Genomic DNA, 23,722 nt, shown 5'->3' with positions numbered 1-23,722 from the left:
TTGCCCTTGCTTTATTTTCCCCCAAAGCCTAAAGAATATGAAATATAAATTTAATATATTTTCTCAATTCTAAGATGTACATCTCTCCTCCCCCACTATATTTCTGAATTCAGATGTCTGATAGTCAAAGTTAAGGGAAACTTTGCGAAAGTTTATTTTTTCTCAGAAAAGTTGTTAAATTGATGATGTATCTTATGAACAATGATCTTTTAGAATCAAGGAAATACAGTATCATAACTGCAGAAAGGATTATCTGGCCCAAGGGTAATGGTTGCCGATCCATTTTCTGCACTCACTCAATGACTTCCCCTTGCTTACCCAGAGGAATCAGCACACAATCTAAAAGCAAATTAAATGCATGGTATGTGACAATTACACCTCCTTGGAACAATGAATCTGCTTTTCAAAATTGTACTGCAAAGTAAATCTTTTATATATTTCAGTACTTTAACTACTATTAGTAACTAAACTTGTGAGATAGTTTTTCACTCAATAGGGTAACTTCATTCTTAAGACATTTGTTTAGAACGTTCCCTCTATAAAAACAACATTATAGCAATGTGGTTGACACACCCAATTTGTCTTACATAGGCAATTTTTTTTTTTTTTTTGAGACAGAGCCTTAAGCTGTTGCCCTGGGTAGAGTGCCATGACACCACAGCTCACAGCAATCTCCAACTCCTGGGCTTAAGTGATTCTCCTGCCTCAGCCTCCCAAATAGCTGCGACTACCCGCGCCTGCCACAATGCCCAGCTATTTTTTGGTTGTAGCTGTTATTGTTGTTTGGCAGTCCCAGACTGGATTCGAACCCGCCAGCTTTGGTGTTAAGTGGCTGGTGCCTTAGCTGCTTGAGCTACAGGCACAGAGCCACATACGCAATTTTTAAAAATATAACATTTTAATAATAAAACATTTTTAATAATATAACAATAATAATATAGCATTAGTGATCCAAATCACTTGCACCAAAAATCCTAGCAAAGGGAAGAAAAGGACTATAGTTATATAGAACAACATGAGCAGGGACAAGAAGCATTATCTTTAACTAGACTGTAATTTAGAGAAATGTCCCTTTCCTAAAGGTTCAAGGAAATTCCATAATAAATCACATACCCGAGGATCCCAGACAGGCAAATTCAAATTGCTTTCTTCTGGTTGCTTCAGCAGCACAGGATTTGGCCATTCCCTGACATGAATAAGACTAATTACATAGGATCTCACTTCAGGTACTACATGAAACTTTAAAACCATTAGATTATTCCAATCTTCATACAGAAAATGTCCAATATGGAAAAAAAGGGTACTCAGTATTAAAAAAGAAAAGGAAATGGGTGAGGGAAGAAAAAGTATAAGTAGAAAGCCTGCTTATTTTAATGCAGTGTTCTCTGAAAAGGAACAGCCCATTAGCTGTAACTAACTCACACTTGCATCTTACCCTTCTTTCTCATTTGCTTTCATGGGTTTAATTCTGATAATTTACTAACTGTAATAGCTAACATTTACTGAAAAGACTAATGAATCAAGGTGTTAGCTATGATTATCTCTTTATTTTACAGATAAGGAGAGCTTAAACAACCTGGTAATAGCTAGTAATCTGCAGAGCTCTATCTATTGAAACCAGTTTTCCAAGTTAAAAGGCCCACGTTTACACATCCCTGGAAGAATGTGCCATCTGGATATATTCTATTGCCTCAAATTTAATATGTTTTAAACTTTTAATTTAAAAAAGGAATATAAAACAACAGAAAATTTCTATGCATTGCTCTTAAGTTTTCAAACAAATTTACATACAGGCAAAAGTTAGTAGTCAAGTACACGTATCAATACTTACCACTTAGAAAAAACTAAAAAGAACTTATGAACTAAAGTAGAGGCTGCTGCATTTGGATATAATTGGCAAGTTCTTGCAACTAGCATTGCCCAGGAGACACCACCAAGAAATCCCAGCATGTTGGAATAAATACCACGTCCTAGAAAATCAATGTTTGTTAATTATTGTCAGGACCCATTATCCATAATACTCAACAGTATAACTTCATCCTTCTTTTATTTTATTTTTTATTTTTGGATAACTTCATTCTTAAGACATTTGCTTCAAACTTTCCCTCTATAAAGACAACATTAAAACTGATAAGCAGACCTTCATGCTAGACCCACAGTTTATCAGTAAACCATAGGGGCTCATCTTACTCCCTTACATTGTGCTCTAATATAGATACCTCAGTTGCAGCTGCTCAACTGGACTCCAGGGATATGTGTATTACACTGAAAACTCCATCTTTCAAAATTTAAGACAGAAATGAAAGAAGGGAGGAAAAGGAGAATTTACAAGTAGGGAAGAACATTTCACTAAGTAATTACATTCATGGGTATTTTATATTTATTTATTTGAGATGAGGTCTCACTCTGTTGCATAGGCTAGAGTGCTGTGGTGTCAGCCTAGCTCACAGCAACCTCAAACTCCTGGGTTCAAGTGATTCTCCTGACTCAGTTTCCAAGTTGTTGGGACTGTGGGCATCCACCATAATGCTCAACTAATTTTTCTATTTTAGTAGAGACAGGCCTCTCTCATGCTCAGGCTGCTCTTGAACTCCTGAGCTCACGGGATCCTCCTGCCTCAGCCTCTCAGATTTCACAGTATTTTAAAATCAAGAATAAAGTTACTAACTTTAGTAGTTCACAGAATTTGACTATCCCTCCATGAAGGATACATCACTGATATTACTCATTTCTCATGACTGTTTCTTACGGCCTACTATTTTATATACCACTATGTGAGAAAGGAAAAACACTACAAAATAACATTTCTAGGTAAGTTAAATAAGAAAAACATGCATCTAAGACTTGATGAAACATGGTACTTAATATGTAAGGAAAAACAAACTGTGTTATCTCTTCACTGCAATTACTTTATACTAACTATACAAGATACTTGAGCCCAAGGACAAATTCTAGTTAAGGTCTTTTTAGACCAGTACTGCCTAATCTGGTAGCCACAAGCCACATGTGGCTAGACCAGTACTAATCTATTTATTTATAACAGCTTTTTATTTGTAACAGCTTTATTGAGATATAATTCACATACTGTAAGATTAATACATTTAAAGTACACAAATTAATGGTTTTTAGCATATTCACAGTTGTGCAACTATCACTATGATCAATTCTAAAGCATTTTTAACACTCCCAAAAGACATCTTTAACTGTGATACGTCCTCTTTCCCTTCAATCATCTCAGTCCAAGGCAACCACTACCTACCTTCTGTCTCTATTACAGACATTTCATATGCCTAGATTCACAAAATAAGTTGTCTTTTAAAAGTGGCTTCTTCCATTTAACATACTGGTTTCAAGGCTCACATATGTTGTAACATGTATCATTAGTACTATGTTACTTTTTACTACTAAGTAATATTCCACAGCACAGATATATTGCTTTTTGTTTATCCATTCATCAGCTTATGGAAATGTAGATGTTTCTACAGCTACTAAAAAGGATGGTGACTTTATACCTTTTGTATTAATTTGGATGGAGATGAAATACATTCTTCTTAGTAAAGCATCACAAGAATGGAGAAGCAAGAATCCAATGTACTCAATTCTGATATGAGGACAACTGATGATAGTACATGGTGGGGGAGAGGAAATGGGGGGGGAGAAGAAATGGGAGAGAGAGGGAAGGAGGAGGGGGGGATGACACTATTAATAGAGGGACTTCACCTAGCAAATGCAAGCAGTATAACCTGGCTCATTGTACCCTCAATGATTTCCCAACAATAAAAAAAAAATGCAGATATTTCTATTTTGCTTCTATTACGAAGTATGGTGCTATAAACACCGGTATACAAAAAAAATTTTTTTTTGGATACAGAGTCTCACTATGTTGCCCTTGGTAGATGCCATGGTGTCACAGCTCATGGCAACCTTAAACTCCTGGGCTTAAGCAATTCTCTTGCCTCAGCCTCCCAAGTAGCTAGAACTATAGGTGCCCACCACAATGCCCAGCTATTTTTTTTGCTGCAGTTGTCACTATTGTTTGGCAGGCTTGGGCTGGGTTTGAACCTGCCAGCACCAGTGTATAGGGCCGGCGCCCTAGCTGCTGAGCGACAGGCACAGACCCTGGTATACAAATTTTCGTGTGAACATGTCTTCACTTCTCTTGGACATTATGTAATTTTATTTTATTGAAATAAAAGGCCAGATGCAGTGGCTCACGCCTACAATCTAGAACTCTGGGAGGCCGAGGCAGGTGGATTGCTTGAGCTCATGGATTCAAGACCAGCCTGAGCAAGAGTGAGACCCTGTCTCTATGAAAAATAAAAAACTGAGGCAGATGTTGGCGTGGATGTGCAGAAAAGGGAACACTTCTACACTGTTGGTGGGAATGCAAATTAATACATTCCTTTTGGAAAGATGTTTGGAGAACACTTAGAGATCTAAAAATAGATCTGCCATTCAATCCTATAATTCCTCTACTAGGTATATACCCAGAAGACCAAAAATCACATTATAACAAAGATATTTGTACCAGAATGTTTATTGCAGCCCAATTCATAATTGCTAAGTCATGGAAAAAGCCCAAGTGCCCATCGCTCCACGAATGGATTAATAAATTGTGGTATATGTACACCATGGAACATTATGCAGCCTTAAAGAAAGATGGAGACTTTACCTCTTTCATGTTTACATGGATGGAGCTGGAACATATTCTTAGTAAAGTATCTCAAGAATGGAAGAAAAAGTATCCAATATACTCAGCCCTACTATGAAACTAATTTAGGGCTTTCACATGAAAGCTATAACCCAGTTATAACCTAAGAATAGTGGGAAGGGGGAGGATGGGTAGAGGGAGGGTGATTGGTGGGATTACACCTGTGGTGCATCTTACAAGGATACATGTGAAACTTAGTAAATGTAGAATATAAATGTCTTAACACAATAACTAAGAAAATGCCAGGAAGACTATGTTAACCAGTGTGCTGAAAATGTGTCAAATGGTCTATAAAACCAGTGTATGGTGCCCCATGATCGCATTAATGTACACAGCTATGATTTAATAAAAAAAAAAAAAAACTGAGGCAAGAGGATTGCCTGAGCCCTAGAGTTGAGGTTGCTGTGAGCTATGATGCCACAGCACTCTACTAAGGGTGACAGAGTGAGACTTTGTCTCAAAAAAAAAAAAGAAGGAAAGAAAATAAAAATTTAAAACTTTAGTTCTTCAGCTGCCCACGTCAATGGTGAAAGACTACTTGTTTATGGTATTTGACAATGCACATATTAAAATACTTACACAGAAAGTTTTACTGGAGAGTGATGTTGTAGACTATGTAAAATCTGGTGCCATTAAGTAAAGCACTACCTAAATGTAAAAGCATACCTTGTTTTAGTGTGCTTTGCTTTAGTGCATTTTGCAGATACTGTATTTATTTATTTATTTTTTATTAAATCATAGCTGTATACATTACTGCAATCAGGGTACAATGTGCTGGTTTTATATACAATTTGAAATATTTTCTTTTTTTAATTTTTTTACAATTTGAAATATTTCATCAATCTAGTTAACATAGCCTTCATGGCATTTTCTTAGTAGTTGTGTTAAGACGTTTATATTCTACATTTAGTAAATTTCACATGTCCCCTTGTAAGATGCACCGTAGGTGTGGTCCCACCAATTACCCTCCCTCCACCCTAGACAACGTATTTTTTATAAATTCAAAGTTTGTGGCAATGCTGCATGGAACAAGTCTGTCAACACCATTTTGCCAATGGCATGGTGCTCCTGTGTTATCTCCATTTTGGTATTTCTTTCAGTATTTCAAATTTCTTCATTATTATATCTGCTTCGGTGATTTGTGATCAGTGATCTTTGCAGTTACTACCATAAATGTTTTGGTGTGCCACAACTACACCCACATAAGATGGTGAATTGAGCTGATAAACACTGTGTGTGTTCTGACTGCTCCAGCAACCAGCCAGTCCCCTATCTTTATTCCTCTCCTCAGGTCTCCCTATTCCCTGTCACACAATATTGAAATCAGGCCAATTAATGACCCCATAATGGGCCTGCCTCTGAATGTTTAAGTGAAAGGCAAGTGGTACATCTCTCACTTTAAATCAAAAGCTAGTAATAATGATAAAGTTTAGTGAAAAAGGCATGTTGAAAACCAAGAGATGCTGAAAGCTAGGACCCTGGTGCCAAAAGGTTAGCCAAGTTGTGAATGCCAAAGAAAAGTTGTTGAAGGAAATTAAAAGTGCTACTCCAATGAACACACTAAGAAAGCGAAACAGACAAATGTTGATAGCACAAAACGTTAGTGCTCTAGATAGATCAAGCCAGCCACAATATTTTCTGAAGCTAAGGAATCCAGAGCAAGACCCCGAATCTCTTCAATTCTATGAAGGCTAAAAGAGGTGAGGAAGGTACAGAAGAAAAGTTGAAGGCTAGGAGAGCATGGTTTATAAGGATTAAGGAAAGAAGCCATTTCTATAACAATAGAAGTGCAAAAAGTTAAGCAGCAAGGGCTGGTTTAGAAGCTGCAGCAAGTTACCAAGAAGCACTAAGATTGCTGATGTGCATGGCTACACTAAACAACAGACTTTCAGTGCAGATGAACAGCCTTATATTAGAAGGATATGTCATCTACGATTTTCATTGCTGGAGAGGTGAAGTCAATGCCTGGCTTCAAAGCATCAAAGGACAAGCAGACTCTCCTGTTGGAGGGTGAAGCAGATACTGATTTTAAGTTGAAGCCAATGTTCACTTACCATTCTAGAATCCTAGAGCCCTTAAGAATTATGCTAAATCTACTCTGCTTATGCTCTAGAAATGAAACAACTAAGCCTGGAGGACAGCATGTCTATTTACAGCATGATTTACTGAATATTTTAAGCCAACTGTTGAGATCTGCTCAGAAAAAAAGATTTCTACCAAAATATGACTCGTTCTAGGGCGGTGCCTGTGGCTCAGTGGGTAGGGTGCCAGCTTCATATACTGAGGGTGGTGGGTTCAAACCCAGCCCTGGCCAAACTGCAACAAAAAATTGCTGGGCGTTGTGGCGGGCGCCTGTGGTTCCAGCTACTTGGGAGGCTGAGGCAAAAGAATTGCCTAAACCCAGGAGTTGGAGGTTGCTTTGAGCTGTGTGACACCACAGCACTCTACCTAGGGTGATAAAGTGAGACTCTGTCTCTACAAAAAAAAAAAAAAAAAAAAAATATATATATATATATACACACACACACACATATGACTCATTCCAAGCCAATATCATATTGAATGGTATAAAATTGAAAACATTTCCACTCAGATCAGGAATGAGGCAAGGATGCCCATTGTCTCCACTGCTATTCAACATAGTAATGGAAATCTTAGCCATGGCAATCAGGCAAGAGAAGATGATCAAGGGTATCCAAATAGGGTCAAACTCTCACTCTTCGCTGATGATATGATCCTATACCTGGAAAATCCCAGGGATTCAACTTCAAAACTCTTAGAAGTGATCAAGGAATACAGCAGCATCTCAGGATACAAAATCAATACTTACAATTCAGTAGCTTTTATATACACCAACAACAGTCAAGCTGAAAAAACAATCAAGGACGCTATTCCTTTTTACAATAGTGCCAAAGAAGATGAAACATTTGGGAATTTACCTAACAAAGGACGTGAAAGACCTCTATAAGGAGAACTATGAAACTCTGATAAAAGAAATAGCTGAAGATGTTAACAAATGGGAAAACATACCATGCTCATGGCTGGGAAGAATCAACATTGTTAAAATGTCCATACTACCCAAAGCAATTTACAGATTTCATGCAATCCCTATTAAAGCATCATTGTCATACTTTAAAGAACTGGAGAAAATAGTACTTTGATTTATATGGAATCAGAAAAAACCTTGAATAGCAAATACATTACTCAGAAATAAGAACAAATTAAGAAGTATCACATTACCAGACTTCAGGCTATACTATAAATCTATAGTGATCAAAACAGCCTGGTACTGGCACAAAAACAGAGAAGTAGATTTATGGAACAGAATAGAGAACCAAGAGATGAACCCCGCTACTCATCGCCATTTGATCTTCGACACCCTATCAAAAATATTCAGTGGCGGGCGGCGCCTGTGGCTCCGTGAGCAGGGCGCTGACCCCATATACCGATGGTGGTGGGTTCAAACCCAGCCCCGGCCAAACTGCAACAAAAGAAATAGCCAGGTGTTGTGGTAGGTGCCTGTAGTCCCAGCTACTTGGGAGGCTGAGGCAAAAGAATCGCCTAAACCCAGGAGTTGGAGGTTGCTTTGAGCTGTGATGTCATAGCACTCTACCAAGGGTGATAAAGTGAGAGTCTGTCTCTAAAAAAAAAAATAAATAAAAATAAAATTGAGTGGTGGAAAGACTCCCTATTTAACAAATGGTGGTAGGTGAACTGGATGGCAATCTGTAAAAGACTGAAACTGGACCCCCACCTTTCACCATTAACAAAAATTGATTCTCACTGGATAAAAGATTTAAACTTAAGACACGAAACTATAAAGATACTAGAGGAGAGTACAGGGAAAACACTTGAAGAAACACCAAAAATCCATTACTGGGATCTGATCAAACTAAAAAGGTTTTGCATAGCCAAGAGCACAAAGTAAATCAAACAGACAATCTTCAGAATGGGAGATTTTTGTAGGTTATGCTCCCAATAAAGGTCTGATAACTAGACTCTACAGTGAACTCAAACTTATCAATAAGAAAAGAATAAATAACCCTATTTCTATGTGGGCAAGAGACTTGAAGAGAAACTTCTCTGATGAAGACAGGCGCATGGCCTACAAACACATGACAAAACGCTCATCATCTTTAATCATCAGAGAAATGCAAATCAAAACTACTTTGAGATATCATTTAACTCCAGTAAGATCAGCCCACATCACAAAATCCCAACACTATAGACGTTGGCGAGGATGCAGAGAGAAGGGAACGCTTCTACACTGCTGGTGGGAAGGCAAACTGATCCAACCTTTTGGAAAGAAGTTTGAAGAACACTCAAGGAACTAAAAGTAGACCTACCATTCGATCTGCAAATCCTCTACCAGGTATATACCCAAATGATCAAAAATTATTTTACAAGAGACATTTGCACCAGAATGTTTACTGCAGCCCAATTCATAATAGCCAAGACATGGAAACAGCCCAAGTGCCCATTGACCCCATGAATGGATTAACAAATTGTGGTATATGTACACCATGGAATACTATGCAGCATAAAAAGGAGACTTCACATCTTTTATGTTTACCTGGATGGAGCTAGAACATATTCTTAGTAAAGTATCTCAAGAATGGGGAAAAAAGTATCCAATGTACTCAATACTACTATGAAATCAATATATAACCACTTACACACTCATACAAATGGCAAAACATAACTATAGTCCAGAAAGTACAAGGGGAAGAGGAGAAAGAGGGGAGGGGAAGGGGGATATGGGAGGAGGGAGGGTATTTGGGGGACCTCACTTAATGTGCATGATGCAATGGTACATTTCAAAACTACTAAGAAATGAGTATAATTGTGATGGATGTGTTACTTAGTTCAATGTAAGCATTTCACATTGTATACTGAAACAGTACGCTGAACCCCATAAATGCATCAACATACAAAGTTATGATTTAATAAAAAACAATTATTAAAAAAAATATGACTCATTGAAAATGCACCTAGTCTCCGAAGAACTCTGATGGGGGTGATTAAAAGTTATTACATCCATCTGTACCCTGTAGATCAAGGAGTAATTCTGACTTCCAAATCTTATCACTTAAGATACAGATTTCATAAGGCTATAGATGTCATAGACGGTGATTCCTCTGATGGTTCTGGGAAAGGTCAATTGAAAACCCTCTAGAAAGGATTCACCATTTTAGATGACATTAAGAATACTCATAGGCTGGGCGCAGTGGCTCACGCCTATAATCTTAGCACTCTGGGAGGTTGAGGCGGGTGGACTGATCTGAGCTCACAGATTCGAGATGAGCTTGAGCAAGAGTGAGACCTCATCTCTAAAAAAAACAGCAGGTATGGTGGTGGGTGCCTGTAGTCCCAGCTACTTGGGAGGTTGAGGCAAAAGAATCGCTTGTGCCCAAGAGTTGGAGGTTGCTGTGAGCTATGATGCTGCAGCACTCTACTGAGGGCAACAAAGTGAGACTCTATCTCAAAAAAAAAAAAAAAGAAAAAGAAAATTCATAGGAGGATTGAATGGCAGATCTATTTTTGGATCTCTAAGTGTTCTCCATATCTCTTTCCAAAAGCAATGTAATCCCTCTACTGGGCATATACCCAGAAGACCAAAAATCACATTATAACAAAGATATTTGTACCAGAATGTTTATTGCAGCCCAATTCATAATTGCTAACTCATGGAAGAAGCCCAAGTGCCCATAGATCCATGAATGGATTAATAAATTGTGGTATGTGTACACCATGGAATATTATGCAGCCTTAAAGAAAGATGGAGACTTTACCTCTTTCATGTTTACATGGATGGAGCTGGAACATATTCTTCTTAGTAAAGTATCTCAAGGATGGAAGAAAAAGTACCCAATGTACTCAGCCCTACTATGAAACTAATTTAGGGCTTTCACATGAAAGCTATAACCCAGTTACAGCCTAAGAATAGGGGGAAGGGGGAAAGGGAGGGGAGGGAGGGGGGAAGTGGGTAGAGGGAACGGGATTGGTGGGATTACACCAGTGGTGCATCTTACAAGGGTATATGTGAAACTTGGTAAACGGTCTGTGAAGCTAGTGAATGATGCCCCATGATTATATCAATGTACACAGCTATGATTTAATAAGAAAATTCACAGCATATACTCTGGTTTCTCTTCAAATAAATCTTTTTTTTTTTTTTTTTTTTAACAAAACAAAAAAAGAACATGCATAGGATGAGGTCAAATACCAACAGTAACAAGAATTTAAAAGAAGTTGATTCCAGTCCTCATGGATGACTTAAGGGGTTTTTGAGACTTCAGTGGGCCAGGTGCAGTGGCTCATGCCTATAATCCTAGCACTCTGGGAGGCTGAAGCAGGTGGACTGCCTGAACTCAAGAGTTTGAGATCAGCTTGAGCAAAAGAAAGACCCCCATTTCTACTAAAAATTAAAAAAAAAAATTTGGTGGGTATCGTGGCAGGTGCCTGTAGTCCCAGCTACTTGGGAGGCTGAGGCAAGAGGATTGCTTGAGCCCAAGAGTTTAAGGTTGCAGTTAGCAATGATGCCAGGGCAATGGAGTGAGACTCTGACACACACACACACACAAACACACACACACACACACACACGCAGAGGAGGAAGTAACTGCAGATGTGGGGGAAACAGCAAGAGAACTAGAATTAGAAGAGAAGCTTGAAGACGTAACTGAATTACTGCAATCCCATAAGACAGACTTTGTTGGATGAGCAGTTGCTTCTTATAGGTGAGTATAGAAAGTAGTTTCTTTTTTTTGCAGTTTTTGGCTAGGGCTGGGTATGAACCTGCCACCCCCTGTATATGGGGTCGATGCCTACTCCTTGAGCCACAGGCGCTGCCCAGAAAGTAGTTTCTTAAGATGAATCTACTTCTGGTGAAGGTGCAGCTAACATTGTTGAAATGACAAAAAAGGATTTAGAATATTCCATAAACAGTTGGTCAGGCAGTGGCAGGGTAGGAGAGGACTGACTCTATTTTTAAAAGAAGTTCTACCTGTGGGTAAAGTGCTATCAAACAACATCACATGCTACAGAGAAATCATCATAAAAGAATCCAAGTAGTAAACTTTACTATTGTCTTATTTTCGAAATTGCCACAGCTGCCCCCAACACTTTTCAGTCAGGAGCCATCAACATTAATTCAAGTCCCCACCTGCCACCAAAAAGACTACGACTTGCTGAAGGCTCAGGTGATTATTAGCATCTTTTCCCCCCTTTTATTCTTTCTTAAGCTTTGAAATAAAGAAAGCATCTTTTATGAATAAAGTACTTTTAAATTAAGATATGTAGTTTAATTTTAAAAGATGTCATGCACACTTAATAAGGCTATAGTAGAGTATAAACATAACTTTTACATCACTGGGAAACCAAAAAATTTGTGTGACTTGCTTTACTGCAGTGGTCTGGAACCAACCTACAATATTTCCAAGGCATGCCTGTAGTTACAAGAATTGCAGAGTATGTGTTGTGCCAGCTCTGGAATAGGAAGGGCCTTTTATAAACCATATTCTCTCTATACAAACTAGTGCAGTTCCAGGCTCTATTGGGAAAGTGCTATAAGATAAAAACAAGTTAAAAGCATCTCTGTAGGCTCAGTGCCTGCAGCTCAGTGGCTAGAGCGCCAGCCACATATACCAGGGCTGGCAGGCTTAAACCCGGCTTAGGCCTGCCAAACAACAATGACAACTACAACAAAAAAAAATAGCCAGCCCACTGTGGCAGGTGCCTATAGTCAGTCCCAGCTACTTGGGAGGCTGAGGCAAGAGAATCGCTTGAGCCCAAGAGTTTGATGTTGCTGTGAGCTGTGACATGGCATTCTACCGGGAGCAACATAGTGAGACCCTGTCTCAAAAGAAAAAAAAAACAAAAAGCATCACTGTAGGCTCTTCACTTAATACGTCTGTTGAACACCTACTACAGTATAAGTCAGACTCCTTGGGCTGCCTGACTAAAACCTAAGATGGAAAGTGTGGGGTCTTTTAGCTTTCACCCCAGAGAGAAAGAGGCAGAGTCACACCATTAGAACACCATAATCACTATACCTAAAAAACAGCTATTTCAAAGCTTAGTAAACTTCAACTCCCAATAGTATCAATAGGTTCAGAGTTTCCATATGTGCTTCCATTTTTGGCAATGAAAAATGAGAATTTTACAATACAAACATAAAAGACTAGGATACTTACGTTTTGCCCATAATTTGACTGCTCTTAAGGTGAGTCTAAAGGTTTCTTTATTTGGCACTAAATGCAAAATTTCATCAGTAACTCTACAACCTGAAAAAGAGCATTCATTTTTCACTATGCAACAAAACCCAGTTAATTCAAATGCCCTCCTAACTTAATATTAAAAAAATGGAAGATTATAAACATGAGTGCCTTTTTCCAAAATATTTGAAATTTAGCACTTAAAAGTATGAGTAACTTAGCTTTAAAAAAATTAAACAATACACAGGTAATGCAACTCAACATTAAAACAGAAATGGGTTTGAATATTTTTTCATTTACTTCAATATTTAATTTCATTAATCAAATGCCTCCAAGTTACAAAATTGTCATTATTCTTCCATGCAAATCTTTTCTACAAACACTGTGATTGACTGTTAAACTTTGGAAATATAGCTAAGTGCAATAATTAACTTAAACAAAAGACACTATAAACCAGTGGTTCTCAAAGTATGGTCAATGCACCCTAGGAATGTGAAGTCAAACCTATCTTTATAATAATACTAAGGTTTTTTTCCCTTTTTCATTATGTTAACATTTGTACTGATGATACAAAAGCAAGGGTGGATAAAACTGTTAGTATCTTGGCAGTGAATCAAGACAATGACAATGAACTATAGTAGCAGACAACATATCTTCACTGGAACAACTTATAGTTAAAGAAAGGGAAAAGAACATTTGAGATTGAGTTGAAAGCTGAACTACCTGCTTTTTTCAAGGAACACCAGTATAACTTCAAGGAAGGATTGATAGAGAAATTATGGTTATTCAGCTTTTATTAATAGCTATTTCCTAAAAAAATGAACACAGTGAGCTCCTTACTTCAAGAAAAACAAATGACAACATTTAATGCCAATAATACAATTTAGCCTTTCAAATTAAATTAGAATTAAGTACAACTTGTATCTGCTACTTTGAGCTTTCCAATACTTAAAAGACTTTTCTAGGCTGAGCACAGTGGCTCACATTTATAATCTCAGCACTCTGGGAGGCCAAGGCAGGAGGACCACTTGAGCACAAGAGTTTGAAACAAGCCTGGCAATACAGCAAAAACCCATCTCTACAAAATATTTTTAAAAATGAGGTGGGCATGGTGGTGCACACCTGTAATCCCAGCTATGCCATACATTTGAGCTTATAGTAAGCTATGACTACACTCTAGTTGGGGCAACAAAGTGAGACCCTATCTCCAAATAAATGAATAAAAAATAAAAGACTTTTCTGATGATATTGGTAGTGATACGAATGAATACTAATTTTGATATTTTATAATGAAATGTGTGTGAACATTTGGAAAATCCAAATAATCTTACAACCCAAAATTTTCCAAATGACAATGGCATGACAGTACAACATCACACATAAGTAAAAGAACCATTTAAATAACAAAACAGACTAGTGGATTTTCATGTAATGGAGTACAAAAAGTTCACTGATACGGTTTTAAAGTCCATACTCTAACCTTTAGGAAACTATTGATCTTTTTCAGCAATAAAAGAGAACTATAAACATGAATGACTCTCATACACATTCCACTAAGATAAAGTCAGATACAAAAGAGCACATATTATATGATTTCATTTATATGAAATGTCTAAAAAGGCAAAAATCTATAGAAAAGGCAAATCTATTGAGAGAGAAAGAAAATTAGTGGTTGCCTGGGAATGAAAGTCAGAAGGGGAAATGACTGCAAATGGGTATGAGGGATCTTTAGAGAGTGATGAAATGTTCTAAAATTAAATTGTACTGTACAACTCTGGAGAGTATAAAGACCACTGAATTGTACCCCTGAAGAATTAATTTTATGTTATGTAATAATACCTCAATAAAACTATTAAAATGAAAAAAAAAAAAGAAATTGTGGTCACTAGTCAAGTTTGGGTATAGAATCAAAGAATAGCCATGATGATCTGAAAAGGCTACTGAAACACTGCTCCCTGTTCCAACTACGTATCTCCAGGAGGCGAGATTTTTTTCCTTGTATGTTAACCAAAGCAAAATATAATAGACTGAGAATCTATTTATTTTCTATTAGGTAGACTATTAAAGAGATTTAAAAAATGCTTAAAAGGGGGGGCATTCTTCACACACAAAAACCTTAAATTATGATAATATTATTTCTAAAAGAGTATGTAAAATTAAAAAAAAAATTTCTCAGTTTTTATGTCTATACTGGTAAATATTAACATATATAACCCACATACACAAAAGCTCTTTGGTGTCCTCAATAAATCTTAAAAGGACAAATGGGTCCTGAGACCAGTTAAGACCAGTTGAGAACCAATACTATAAACATAAACTACCCTTCAAGTAAACTTGTGATTTTTAGGATAACTAGATGTGATCACATAAAAATAAAATTGCATGATTTTTAAATGAGTTAATCTAATCCCTAAAAAAGTCCTCTGATAGTCAATTCTGTAGAAAGGTCTCTATTTTAGTCTAATTGTTTTTAAGTAGGTATCTTCAATTTCTTCTTAGAAGCTTACCATTTAAGCTGCGAATACACCTTATATCAAGGCTTCTCAGGCGAGAGTCATCCCTTAGATCTAAATTATCTGATATGGTTTGTATTGCCAGTCTTGCAAAGACTAGATCAATCTTTGGAAAGATAAAAAAAAAAAAAAAAAGAAAAATATTACTTCTCCTCCTAGTTCATCCTCCCCCATCCCACCTAAAAATGTAAAAAGTTCTAATTATTAGCTTGGGAAATGCTACTAAAACTTCAAAAGGCCTATGTATAGGCAATTTCACATGGGAAAATCACTGCAAAGTTTTGTTAAGGTAATTAAAATCTCAAATTAAGTAAAGTATTAATTTTAGCATATGTGTCAAACATTTAAAAAATATCAAAACCTTACGAGTGAATTTCTGAAGATGGAAGATCCAACACACATTTACATTCACTCCCTCTTGAAACCTCACTAAAATACCATAAAAATTTTGTTTTCTTTTTTGTTGAGTGATTTTAAAGGCAAAAGACACTAGGACAAAGAAAACAAAAAGATGGTGGCGCCTGTAGCTCAAGCAGCTAAGGTACCAGCCACATGTACCAGAGCTGACGGTTCGAATCCAGCCCAGGCCTGCCAAACAATGACAGCTACAACCAAAAAATAGCTGGGCGTTGTGGTGGATGCCTGTAGTCCCAGCTACTCGGGAGGCTGAGGCAAAAGAATCGCTTAAGCCCAAGAGTTTGAGGTTGCTGTGAGCGTCACAGCACTCTAGCCCAGGCAATAGCTTGAGGCTCTGTCTCAAAAAACAAAAAACAAACAAAAAAAGAAAACAAAACAAAAAGAGACAACAGCAAAAGCTATGAAAGCTGGAAAGCAGACGGACAAGTGGTAATAGATCTAGCAGACCTAAGAAAGCAGATAAAAATGTTGTGTCTAAGAAATAAGGACAGGAGGCTGTAAATAAATACACAAAAAGGAACATCTAAAGAATAAAAAACTCTTCTCAGAAATTAAAAATATGAGGCTGGGTACAATGGCTCATGCCTATAGTATTAGCACTTTTGGAGGATCAGCAAGAGCAATACCCATTTCTATTAAAAAAACCCCAGAAAAATTAGCTGGATATAGAGTGGCATATGCTTGTAGTCCCAGCTATTCAGGGAGCTAAGGCAGAACTCAGCCCAGAAGTTTGAGGTTGCAGTAAGCTCTGCTGACACTGCTGCACTCTAGCCAGGGTGAAAGAGCATGGTCTCAAAAAGAGAAAAAAAAAAAAGAACTTAAAAATACCAGCTGGGCGAAGTAGCTCATGCCTGTAATCCCAGCACTTTGACAGGCAGAGGCAGGAGGATTGTTTGAGCCCAGGAGTTCCATACCAGCCTGAGCAACATAATAAGACTCAGTCTCTACAGAAAAAATACAAAAATTAGCTGGTGTAGTGGCACAGGCCTTATAGTTCCAGCTACTTGGGAGGGTGAAGGAGGAGGATCGCTTGAGCCCAGGAGTTAGAGGTTGCAGTGAGCTGTGATGACACTACTGCACTCTATCCCAGGTGACAGAGCAAGACTATCTTTAAACAAAAGATTAAAAATATGACAGCAAAAAAAAAGACAGCAGACATGAAAAACAACAGAAAGTTCAGAAGGTGAGAAAACCTCAAAAAGCAGAACTATTAAAATATGGTTAATAAGTGGGAAGAGATTAAAAAAAAAAAAAGGCAATCCCAGAGGTCCAACATACAAATGTTAGAATTTCAGAAAGAAAAAACAAGGCAAGAAATCCAACAGAATTCAATAAAACTTACAGAACTGAACAAGAATTTACAAAATGAAAGAGAAATACTGAATGCCTAATACATTGGTTGAAAAGCTACATACCAGAATATTAATATACTTATAATGAATTATACAATTATGAAAAAAATCATACAAACTTCCTAAGAGACAAACTGGTCCATATATAAAGAATGAAGAACCAAAATGGCATTATACTTCACACTGCAGTACAGAAGTTAGAGAGAATGAAGAAAGGCCTTCAATATTCTTCTAAGAAAAATAATTTCCTACCTAGAATGTTATACTCAGCCAAATTATCAATTTAGTGTTTAAGAATAAAATGAAGACATTTTTGAACATGCAAGATATTTTAAAAAGGGCTCCTTCTCAAGAAGCTAGGACGAGCTTCACTAAAATGAGAATGAATCAAGAAAAAAGAAACTCTAGAGAGAAGCAAAATGAAACTCCAGGATGATAGTAATGAAATATGCCAGGGTGATAGTTGTACAACAGTCATGGAGAACAGGTAAGATTGAGAAGACTCAGTGAGGTGTTTTCCCAAGATTATAATGATATAATACCTGATAAATCTAAGCTTATTTAGAGGAGATTTAGAAAACTAGAAAAGACTAGGTAAGAGTTATAAGTCATAAGTATAAAAACCAAGCAAACAAAACCCAAACAATTAATTCCTAAAAAAAGCAAAATGTTACACAGTAAAGAATAGTAATCTAGTATACATATAATGCTTATCTCTGAATACTCTATAAGAGATTATAGGAATAAGAAGGGTGTGCACAAAAATCACAGGGGTAGAGATATAGGTTGGTTCATTTTTTGTGGTAAGAAGTCAATAAAATAGAGAAGAGACAATTTAAAGACTAATTGGTTTTTTTAAAAATATGCACCTATGTTAAGTTTGACTTCAAAGCAAAACATAAAAATCCTTAGAGGTTAAATAAATAGTTTGACTGTAAAGTCAGAAAAATATTAAATACTTACTTCAATACCATCAAATTCAAATTTTATAACAGGTACAAAGGCATCTTCTACAGCCTACAAAGAGGAAAACAATTACAACACATAAGTATAATCCCTTCTCTATTCTTCCTAACTGCCAATAATGTGAATATCTTTGCTCCTTATTTGTATTTTAACTCAATAGAAAAAAAGAGAAAACGTTCTGGGTCTTATGTTCCAGATAAGTACTTCTTCTTTGTGCTCTATGTTAAGATATACAAAATGGCTATCTAGGTTAACTAACACCAGTTAACTAACTTACTATCCTCTTAAAAATATTTCTAAGTCGGTAGGGCGCCAGCCCCATATACCGAGGGTGGCGGGTTCAAACCTGACCCCAGCTGAACTGCAACCAAAAAAAAAAAAAAATAGCCGGGCGTTGTGGCGGGCGCCTGTAGTCCCAGCTACTCGGGAGGCTGAGGCAAGAGAATCGCTTAAGCCCAGGAGTTGGAGGATGCTGTGAGCTGTGTGAGGCCACGACACTCTACCGAGGGCCATAAAGTGAGACTCTGTCTCTACGAAAAAAAAAATTTCTAAGAAACTAGTAGGTAGAACTACCATCATCTGGGTACTTATTATTTCCTGACTCTAAATTAAAAACTGATTATTCAGAAAGAACACTAGTGCTAAGAATTGAAAATTGAGATCTCATGACTAATCTATAAAAATAACATATTCAATATAGTTTGGATTACGTTAGTAGAAATAATGTCTTCCTTAATCTCCCGACCTAACAAATTTTTAACCTTCTCGTCTAAAAGTATTCCCAGATTCCTTTGAACTTGCACCCATCATTTGATATGCAGCATTTATAAGTTATTACAGTAAGTGGTTTATGTAAATTGCTTCCTTAAGTCTTAGAAAAACCTTATGAAAAAAAGTTAACACATCGTCAGTTTATAGATGAGGAAACTGAGGCTCAGGGAGTTAGGTAATTTGCTTGATGTCTAGGTGCTAATATGTGGTAGATTTCTAGATGCAAACTCAGATATGTTTAACTAATAAAACCCATGCTTTTAATCATTATGTGTTATTTTAACAAAATAAAGCAACTTTTTTTTTTTTTTTGAGACAGTCTCACTCTGTTGCCCTGGGTAGAGTGCCATGGCATCATGATAGTTCACAGCAACCTTAAACTCTTGGGCTTGAGCAATTCTCTTGCCTTAGCCTCCCAAGCAGCTGGAACCACAGGTGTGTGCCACTATACCTAGCTAGTTTTCTATTTTTAGGGTCTTACTCTTGCTTAGGCTGGTTTTGAACTCCTGAGCTCAAGCAATCCATCTGCCTTAACCTCTAAGATTGCTAAAATTATAGGCATCAGCTACCATGCCCGGCCAAGATACACTAACTACTTAAGAGGTTATTTCAATAATTTTATAGTAGCATACCAATGGGGGGGTGGGAGGGGTGTTCAGAGACGGTTTGTTTTCCCCCGTTTTTGACTCTCCTCATTAGTTCATGACTTTTAAACCCTAGCTTTTACTGTTATTTGTTACTAAACCAAGCTGAAAACATTAAATGTCAGAAGATACTTACTCTTAAGTTCCTAATTCCATCTTGATGTTTCAATTTTTCAAAAAAAGACTGAAAAAAATCAGATCTCTCCACATGTCTTGGAGCTACACAAAGTGCATCAATGTCAGCTCCTATAAATCAAAATACTTATCAAAAAGAATATAGTATGTATTACATTTTTATTAAAGTACACACAAGCTTACGTACAGAAGAAAGTATGAAAGATGAGTACATGAAAATGTTAACAATTATTTCTGAATAATGAGACAATAATAATTCTATTCTCCTATATTTTCTAATTATGAACAATAAGGGTTTGTTATTTAAAGTTCTTTTTGCTAGAACACAGAAAAGCAGTTACCTTTGGTGTGTACTCCAAGCCTGTAGGATCCAAATGTGAAAATTTTACCACCAACAGTAGCCACAACAGAAGGTGGGAGATTCTAAAATAAAATTAAGCAAAAGACATTTAATTATTCAAGTTATTTAGCACAAAAATGACCTTAAAAATGCCTATTGCCCTTTATCACACAAATGAAATATAGTACTTTTGTCAGAGTTGGGAAGATGAGTACTTCAGGACATTTTCGCTTACAACTTGAAGAAATGAAGAGTATTCCAGAGAGAAGACAAAAGAAAATCATGTCCACTAAATATGCATACATCCTTATCTTAAGAAAAACATTTTTTTTTTCAATATTTGACCCTACTTGTCCCCTCCAGTTGCCTATCTTTAGCCTCATCATTCTCATTACCCCACCCAGCCAGAATGGGGTAATTTTTCCTTATGATAGCTAATTTAACAACTTTAATTAACATTTCTTACATTATGCCATAATTAAAATGCTAGTTTTTGGCTGGGCATGGTAGCTCATTCCTGTAATCCTATCACTCTGGGAGACTGAGATAGGATGATCTGTGGAGCTTAGAAGTTTGAGACCAGCCTGAGCAATAAAGAGACTTCATCTCTACTAAAAATAGAAAAATTAGTGGGATGGGGCGGCAGGCTCCTATAGTCCCAGCTACAGGAGGCAGGAGGATCACTTGAACCCAGGAGTTTGAGGTTGCTGTTAGCTAGGCTGACTCCATCACACTCTAGCCTGGGCAATAGCATGAGACTCTTTTCTCAAAAACAAATAAACAAATAAATAACATGCTAATTTTCACCCCTCTTCAGAGCCAATTCTAACTACCCATCAGTCATTTTCACTCAGACATCCTAATTCACGTCAATATCCATGCTTCTAACAAGCAAAAAAATTCTTTGTATGATAACTAGGGCTCCTTTTCTGATTTCTCTAACTCTACTTTTCATTATCCTTATTGCCCAGACTTAGAATTATTCTTACCCATTCTTAGCTTATACCCTTCATATTCGTTGCCCCTTCTCTATTCAACTCACTGCATTTGCCACTGTCTCTTTCTTGAATGTCCATCCTCTCTGGGTATCTTAATGCCATCCATTTTTCAAACTTCCCATGAGGATCCACCTCTTCTGTGAAGCCTTTCCTGGTTATCTTCACTCTGTAACAAGCTCTTTTTCCTCTGTGTTCCACTACCATCATAATCTTTAAATTCTTTTAAACTACATTTATTGACCTTTTTTGGTATTAAGTCTCACCTCTTCAACCATTAAATTTCTCAAAGATAAGAACTGTGTCTACTACTCTCTATTTCCTCACTATGCCTACCTATAAGTTCCAAAGAATATCTGCTGATTAACTTGAATAAAACTATGTGTATAATAGAATACTATCTGTTACTTCCTCTGTTCAACGGATATTGTTTCAAGAATATCACAAATAATTTCATAGGTACAAAGTCAGTAAACTTATAGGCAAATAAATCAAAAGACTAGAGAAGCCATGACCTTAAAGAATATTTTGATTTAACCTTTTTACCTTGAAAGGTATGATCCTTGCATGACTTACATACAAGAAAGGGATACACCGAGTAACAATGTTAAATACTTTTGTTATATCCACAATATTTAACTAAAATGACTTGATTTGGGGTTCTACTCTATTAAAGTTTAACTGACAACTGTGCTGAAATGAAGAAATGAGCCAGTGGCAGCAAAGGTAAACAGCATAAAGACCATGTTAAATTCAATGACTGAAGTCTTAGGAAACTATAACCTGAGTTCATTGTTTAAATGAACCAATTCTATATATTTATCATATGTATGGAAACAAATAATAAAGTTTAAGTATCCAAAATATTCAAATGATCTTTGATCTAACTCAAATCCTTCAGTTATTTTCCATGTACATAAATAAAAAAGAATTGACTTAGAAAATGACTAATCACCTTACACATTCAATGGAGGATGTTAAAACTGTGACTAGCATTTTTTTTTTTTTTTTTGAGACAGTCTCACTATGTTGCCTTTGGTAGAGTGCCATGGCGTCACAGCTCACAGTAACCTCAAACTCTTGGGCTTAAGCGATTCTCTTGCCTCAGCCTCCTAAGTAGCTGGGACAACAGGCACCCGCCACAACGACTGGCTATTTGTTTTTGTTGTTGTCATTGCTGTTTAGCAGGCCCAGGCTGCGTTGGAAACCCCCAGCCATGATGCACGTGGCTGGCGCTGTAACCAGTGAGCTATGGGTGCCCAGCCTGTAACTAGCATTTTAACAACTTCATCTACTGACAACTGTGCTGAAATGAAGAAATGAGCCAGTGGCAGCAAAGGTAAACAGCATAAAGACCATCTTAAATTCAATGACTGAAGTCTTAGGAAACTATAACCTGAGTTCATTGTTTAAATGAACCAATTCTACATATTTATCATAGGTATGGAAACAAATAATAAAATATATAAAAAAGAGAATTCTAGGCAAGTATTTATCTAATTTCTAAATCCATGCAGGTTAAGAGGCAGAAAGAAACTTTGTAACTATAGACACATTGTCAACTGTGAGATGTTAACTTTCAAATGATTGCTGTTAAGGCAGAGATGGGTAAACTATAAAAAACAGACCAAAAAAAAAAAAACAAAAAAACAAACAAACTTAGAATATAACAGTTTAGGCTATTTAAGTACAGGGACAAATGCTTTCATCCCTGCTTCATTCTAGTACAGCCAGTAAAATAAAATTCACAGTGATTATTCTGAGGCAATTATGAAAACTGAATTATATTCAAAATACAGTTGGCCCTCCATATCTGCAGGTTCCACTTCTACAGGTTCTATATCTACAGATTCAACCGAGGATCAAAATATTAGGGAAAAAATATTAAAAATAACAATAAAAATAATGCAAGTTGGGGCGGCACCTGCAGCTCAAAAGAGTAGGGCGCCAGACTCATATGCTGGAGGTGGTGGGTTCAAACCCAGCCCCGGCCAAAAACTACAAAAAAAAAAAAAAAAAAAAAAAAAAAAAAAATATATATATATATATATATGTATGATCCCAGTTAAAAAGCAATACAGTAAAAACTATTCACACAGCATTCAATTGTATTAGGTACTATAAATAATCTAGAGATGACTAAAACTATACAGGAGGATGTGCATAGATTATGTGCAAATATATATACTATACTATTTTACACACATATCAGGGACGTGAGCAGATCTTGGTATCGCTGGGGATCTTGCATAAATTCCCTGAGAATACCACGTGAGAAACAGAAACTGATAAATGGTGGTCATTCTGTCAGAGAGAACAGGAAGTAGTGGTAGCCATGAGGCACCAGTAGGCAGGAGCCCATCCCACTTCCTACTATGCACAAAGGCAGGCCCAGCATTGTCAGATGTGATGTTTTATAAGAACTCTAAAACTTGGCCTTTTTTTTTTTTTTTTGTGGAGACAAGAGTCTCACTTTGTTGCCCTTGGTAGAGTGTTGTGGTGTCATAGCTCACAGCAACCTCAAACTCCTCAAACTCTTGGGCTCAAGGGATTCTCTTGCCTCAGCCTCCCATGTAGGTGGGACTACATCAAAACACCCAGCTATTTTTAGAGACAAGGTCTTGCTCCGGCTTAGAGTGGTCTCAAACCTGTGAGCTCAGGC

At 36.9% G+C, this 23,722-nt stretch overlaps 1 protein-coding gene across 1 annotated transcript in view; it reads right to left on the bottom strand.

Moving 5' to 3' along the window:
• The window catches only part of PAPOLG (poly(A) polymerase gamma), a 40,790-nt gene that overhangs the window by 9,186 nt on the left and 7,882 nt on the right, over nt 1-23,722 (bottom strand). Inside the window, exons 4-10 of the mRNA XM_053588915.1 lie at nt 20,067-20,148; nt 19,727-19,836; nt 18,173-18,226; nt 15,435-15,546; nt 12,907-12,996; nt 1,832-1,970; nt 1,114-1,186 (exon numbers count right to left, since the gene is read on the bottom strand). Of these exons, the coding sequence (XP_053444890.1) occupies nt 1,114-1,186; nt 1,832-1,970; nt 12,907-12,996; nt 15,435-15,546; nt 18,173-18,226; nt 19,727-19,836; nt 20,067-20,148 (660 nt within the window). The remainder of the gene's footprint in view (nt 1-1,113; nt 1,187-1,831; nt 1,971-12,906; nt 12,997-15,434; nt 15,547-18,172; nt 18,227-19,726; nt 19,837-20,066; nt 20,149-23,722) is intronic.

Source organism: Nycticebus coucang, chromosome 4, assembly GCF_027406575.1.
Source record: "Nycticebus coucang isolate mNycCou1 chromosome 4, mNycCou1.pri, whole genome shotgun sequence".
Taxonomy (NCBI): Eukaryota; Metazoa; Chordata; class Mammalia; order Primates; family Lorisidae; genus Nycticebus; species Nycticebus coucang.
The sequence above is the reverse complement of the archived record's forward strand: the minus strand, read 5'-3'. Positions and strand labels throughout refer to the sequence as shown.